Source organism: Chlorocebus sabaeus, chromosome 10, assembly GCF_047675955.1.
Source record: "Chlorocebus sabaeus isolate Y175 chromosome 10, mChlSab1.0.hap1, whole genome shotgun sequence".
Classification (NCBI taxonomy): domain Eukaryota; kingdom Metazoa; phylum Chordata; class Mammalia; order Primates; family Cercopithecidae; genus Chlorocebus; species Chlorocebus sabaeus.
Window position 1 is genome coordinate 21,357,842 of NC_132913.1, and position 6,000 is coordinate 21,363,841.

At 37.2% G+C, this 6,000-nt stretch overlaps 1 protein-coding gene across 1 annotated transcript in view; it reads left to right on the forward strand.

Annotated features, from left to right (window-relative positions):
* UBXN4 (UBX domain protein 4) overlaps positions 1-6,000 on the forward strand; it is a 42,871-nt gene extending 36,871 nt beyond the window's left edge. Inside the window, exons 12-13 of the mRNA XM_007964853.3 lie at positions 545-747; positions 3,717-6,000. Coding sequence (XP_007963044.1) covers positions 545-747; positions 3,717-3,855 — 342 coding nt within the window. The 3' untranslated portion in view covers positions 3,856-6,000. The remainder of the gene's footprint in view (positions 1-544; positions 748-3,716) is intronic.

The following is a 6,000-nucleotide window of genomic DNA, read 5'->3' on the forward strand; positions in this document are numbered from 1 at the left end:
ATATACAGTGTTATGCAATTATTGTATATATAACATACAGTATTATGCAATTATATGGTATATATAATACATAGTATTATGCAATTATAATATTGTATATATAATACACAGTATTATGCAATTATAATATATATAATACACAGTATTATGCAATTATAATATTGTGTATATATAATACACAGTATTATGCAATTATATTACATATATAATATACAGTATTGTGCAATTATATTGTATATATAATATACAGTATTGTACAATTATATTGTATATATAATGTACAGTGTTATGCAATTGTATATATAATATATAGTATTATGCAATTATAATATTGTATATTATAATTTATCTTTAAAAACTTCTGGGAGTCTTCAGAAGTTTATATATACCTGAAAAACAGCAAAAGATATCATTTCACCCTCTTGAAGTAAACTAAAATCAGTAGGACCTCCTTTTCCAGATAAAATTTTGTCTGGAACCTTGGGTATGATGTGATTGTACTAATGTAGTCTTTATCTAGGTTTGTTTATTTCTTAATTTCTAGGCAGGAAGACCAACTGCATCCATTGTACACTCTTCCAGCGGAGACATTTGGACCTTGTTGGGAACAGTACTTTATCCATTCCTTGCCATCTGGAGATTAATTAGCAATTTCTTGTTTAGCAGTCCACCTCCCACACAGACTTCAGTGAGAGTAACATCGTCAGAACCCCCAAACCCTGCATCATCTAGCAAATCAGAAAAAAGGTATCTGTGTGTGTTTTCCCCATTTATAAAATATGTAAGTCATGCCCAATATCTTTTTTAAAGTAAAAAAATTGAGTACTTTGCCTTTCTGTATATGTCCTTTCCAGTTCCCACAGTGGAGGAGAAAAACTCAGATGCTCTGAAACTTTATTATATCATCTCTCCTCAGCTTTGTAAAACCAATTTTATGGAAAGCAGCTTCACCTCTGCTGGTTTATTGTTTCATTCATTGAAGTTTCTTTATCCCATAACTATCAAGGCAGATTTTTTTTTCTAGTAACTTCTTTCTTCCTAACCATGGTTTTGCTTGACAGGATATTTCATTCCATTAATTGTTCAGGGTCATCTTGCATAATTACTGTAGATGAATTACTCTGCTTTGATAATTTTAACCCTATTGGTTATTTTATATACTGGCTGATAGCCTTGTCTGGATCATTCAAAGAAGGACCAAATTGCAGAAACAGGTTATTCCTTTGAAAATTCTCCTTCAGAGAATTATTTTGGACTAATCCCTTAACCAGGAGGCCAGGGCCTGATGCAGTGGCTCACGCCTGTAATCCCAGCACTTTGGGAGGCTGAGGGGAGAGAATTACGTGAGCTCAGGCATTCAAGACTAGCCTGGGTAATATAGTGAGACCTTGTCTGTATTAAAAAAAAATTTTTTTTTTTTTTTTTTTTTTTTTTTTCCTGAGATGGAGTCTGGCTCTGTCGCCCAGGCTGGAGTGCAGTGGCCAGATCTCAGCTCACTGCAAGCTCCGCCTCCCGGGTTCCCGCCATTCTCCTGCCTCAGCCTCCCGAGTAGCTGGGACTACAGGCGCCCGCCACCTCACCCGGCTAGTTTTTTGTATTTTTTAGTAGAGGCGGAGTTTCACCATGTTAGCCAGGATGGTCTCGATCTCCTGACCTTGTGATCCGCCCGCCTCGGCCTCCCAAAGTGCTGGGTTTACAGGCTTGAGCCACCGCGCCCGGCCAAAAAAATTTTTTTAAATTTGCTGGGCACGTGTCTGTGGTCCTAGCTGTTTGGGAGGCTGAGATGGGAAGATCACTTGAGCCCTGGAGATTGAGGCTGCAGTGAGCCAAGATTGTGCCATTGCACTCCAGCCTTGGTGACAGGGTGAGAGTGAGATCCTGTCTCAAAACAAAAACAAAACAAAATTTATAGTAGATAGCATGCAATGGTTAGCATAGTAATACAACACTGACAATTTTAACTCGTATCTTTGTTAAGCTTTTATTGAAACAGGTTAACGGGAAGTATTTTCCTAGAAAGTAAGATTATGCCCGTTTCTAATAATTACATAATAATGTAACTTACTGTAATGGACACCTCTGTTAAGCACTCTGTGAGGCCTTTTATAGGCATTATAGCAAATCTTCACACCAGTCCTATGTGATAAGTAATAGAAATTCTTCCCTCTCTGCCTTCAGTCATGTGTTTATGGATTCCATAGGTAATGACTTATAAAAGTATTGGGCTGCTTTGTCCTTTATTTTATTTAATAACTATTAGGCAGAAAGACCAGTTATCTACTAAGTATATTACTCTAGTGAGGACACAGGGAAACTCAAACAAGGCTGAATCTTACAACTCTTAACTGAGCAATGGGTGGGAGCATTTAATACTGGATTACTGTAATACAGGATAGCTTGTTGTGTGTATTTTTTTTTTTTTTTTTTTTTTTTTTTTTTGAGAAGGAGTCTCGCTCTGTCACCCTGGCTGGAGTGCAGTGGCGTGATCTCGGCTCACTGCAAGCTCTGCCTTCCGGGTTCACATCATTCTCCTGCCTCAGCCTCCCAAGTAGCTGGGACTACAGGTACCCACCACCACTCCTGGGTAATTTATATTTTTAGTAGAGACGGAGTTTCACCGTGTTAGCCAGGATGGTCTCGATCTCCTGACTTCGTGATCCGCCTGCCTCGGCCTCCCAGAAGTGCTGGGATTACAGGTGTGAGCCACTGTGCCCGGCCTGTTGTGTGGATTTTTAAAACTTTTTTCAGGCGAGTGTGGTACCTCATACTTGTAATCCCAGCTCTTTGGGAAGCTGAGGCACAAGGATCTCTTGAGGCCAAGAGTTTGAGACCAGCCTGGGCAACATAGTGAGACTCCATCTCTACAAAAAAAAAATTTTAATGAGCTCTGTGTGATGATGGTGTGTGCCTTTAGTTTCAGCTGCTTGGGAAGCTGGGGCAGGAGGATTGTGTGAGCCCCGGAGTTTTGAGGCTGCAGTGAACCATGATCATGCCACTGCACTCTAGCCTGGGCAACAGAGGGGTGACCCTGTCTCAAAAAAAAAAAAAAAAACAACACATTTTTCACATAAGAGAAAGGTCTTAGATTGGAACAGTGGATGGAATAAAAGTTGTGTCAAAGACAGGGTGAATGAAGCTTTGTGTTCCACTGTTATTTTTCCTTTTTTCTCTGCCCCCTCTAGCGTTACAAAAGTCTGTTGGCTTAAATTTTATCCTTATACCTTTGTATTTTCAGATGAGGAAGTCCTCTTTGTTCTTAATTGTTTATAAATAAGTCATTCTTAAAGATTTTGTGAAGGATTAAAAATTGACCCTTTCTGTCAAGCTGACTGGAGCTTTGGATAGTCTCTAGGGTGCTAAGTTACAAATGTTTTAGTAGATATGTCAGCTTGCATAAATAACAAAGGAAAGATTAGTTGGCAAATGGTCACACTCCTCTAAAGCTTAGTAAGTCACTAAGAAACACAATGGAAATGGAATATATGATTTGGCTGGCTGGCTTGACTTAGAGATCGGATAAAGCTACACTACCAAAGACTACTAAAGTCTAGTACTGTGTTAGTAGATATAATGGTCTCCCATGGACTTTCCTTAGTTTAGATGGCATTAAAAGTAAAACTTAGTTGCCTGTAGTGATGGAAGTTGGAAGGAAACAGCTTATATTACTGTTTTTATTTTATGACATCTTCCCTTTGCTCCCTCTTTTGTCGTATCAGGGAACCAGTGAGAAAAAGAGTGCTGGAAAAACGTGGAGACGACTTTAAAAAGGAGGGGAAAATATACAGATTAAGGACTCAAGATGATGGTGAAGATGAAAACAACACTTGGAATGGAAATTCCACTCAACAGATGTAGTGTGACAAGTATAATATGTGCAATAATCATTGTTTCTCTTATGATTTAATTCAACTAAAATTCTACTGGAGAAGTGGGACTACTTTATCGTTTCCAACTGGTCTATAAAATGTCTCTCTATTCCTGCTTAGTGGGTGTGGGTTGAAGGTGTTTAACTCAGAAAAGTAAAGACAGGAAATAACTGTCTGCTAGGTCCTTGCTTATACGGCAGCCACTGCTAGAAGCCTAAAAGAACCAAAAAGTCTGCCGCAGCCTGCCTCCATCAGCTTCTTACTCAGTATTTCATATGCCCATTAGCCCTGTGCTGTCAGATGACACGTTTTGTTTAGAGCTACTTTGCGCCAAGACTCTTAAGCCCAAAGTAACTGGTATGTCACTGAGTAATTTGACTCTGTGTCAGAGCATTTTAACTAGCTAATCAGATGAGAATTCACGTTTAACTTCTCTTTTTGCTCATCAGCTGCAAGCAAAATCTTGTAGTTTTAATCTTACTTAAACACTGAATAAAAAAACTTTCCCAAAAATTGGAATGATCTTGTTTTTGCTTTGGGTTTGTTATCTAGCATCTTTTTGTTGCACAGGGCTCTGTTGAGGTCCTGTGTCTGTTTTGTTTTCTCCCCAGTATTGCCCTGGAGCTGTCTCGGGAAAGTCGCTGGCTATGTTACCTTAAATATCACTGAAGAAAGAAATTTTCTGACACAAACTGCTGCCATGTGACTTGTCTCCTAAGTCAGTGAGGCATCGCTTTGTTTGCATAAAGTTGATGCAAAACAGCTGCTAGTCTGCAACCTAGCTTTCCCTCTCACCTTTAATTGAAGTTTTGTCCTCAATAATTACACAAGGACCTAGAGTATCTATAGGACAAGAAGTATAGACTAAAGATATGCCTTTAGTCATTTGGTTTTTCTTAAGTTGAGATTCTTATCTGACTTACATGTTACTTTATCCATATGTCTTTATTAGTGGAGACCACTGAACTAATGATATTTGAAAACGGTTCCTCTGTTTTAGATTGGAAGATAGCACTCTTGAGTGGACATATGGAAAGACTTTGACTTTATTTTGTAATGGGAGAAAGAAATTTTCTCAGAGCAAACTTTCTATTTTTTACCTGTGAAATAACAGCGACTTTAAAAAATGGTGACAGTGTTGGCAAGGAAACAGCAACACAGGCTGCGCTGTTGGTGGAGTGAAAACCAGTATAATTCTGAAAAACATGTATCAGAAACTTAAAATATTTCATACTGTTTGATCCAGTAGCTTTTTCTAAATCATAAATGCAGACAACGTTTAGGTATAGACATATTCATTAAGTGTTATTTATTTTACTCAAGAACTGGAAACCAACTAAATGCCTTCTATGGAAGTAATTTTTGATGAGGAGAAATGGTACAATACTAATTAACAACTTGGTTTAATATGTTTACTGAGCATCTGTTAAGTGTTGGGCAAAAGAAGCAGGATCCAGAGCTGTAGGTACAGTGTGATCTCAGCTTTGCAAACACATTTTCTACATAGGTAGTACTAGGTATTAATATATATGTAAAGAAAGAAAACACACCTAAACATTAATAATGGTAAGATTGGTTTATGTGATCTTAGTGGTATTTTTGGCACCCTTACATGTTTTCCAAATTTTCAGCAGTGATATTATTTCCGTAACTTAAAAAGCGAGTTTGAAAAAGAAAATCTCCAGCAAGCATCCCATTTAAATAAAGGTTTGTCATCTTTAAAAATACAGCAATATGTGACTTTTTTAAAAAGCTGTCAAATAGGTGTGACTTTACTAATAATTATTAGAAATACATTTGGAAAAACATGGAGTACCTCAAGTTAGTTTGCCTTGAAAAATATCAAATATAACTCTTAGAGAAATGTACATAAAAGAATGCTTCGTAATTTTGGAGTAGGAGAATCCCTCCTCAATTTTGTATTTTAAAAAAGTACATGGTAAAAAAAAAAAAAAATCACAACAGTATATAAGGCTGTACAATGAGAATTCCTCCTCACCTCTTACCCCAGTACTATTCTCCAGAGGTAATCTATTAACAGTTTCTTATGTAATTTTCAGAAAATTTGTATGCGAATATAAGCAAATATGTAATCTTTATTTTTTAAATAAATGGGATCATATTATATATTCTA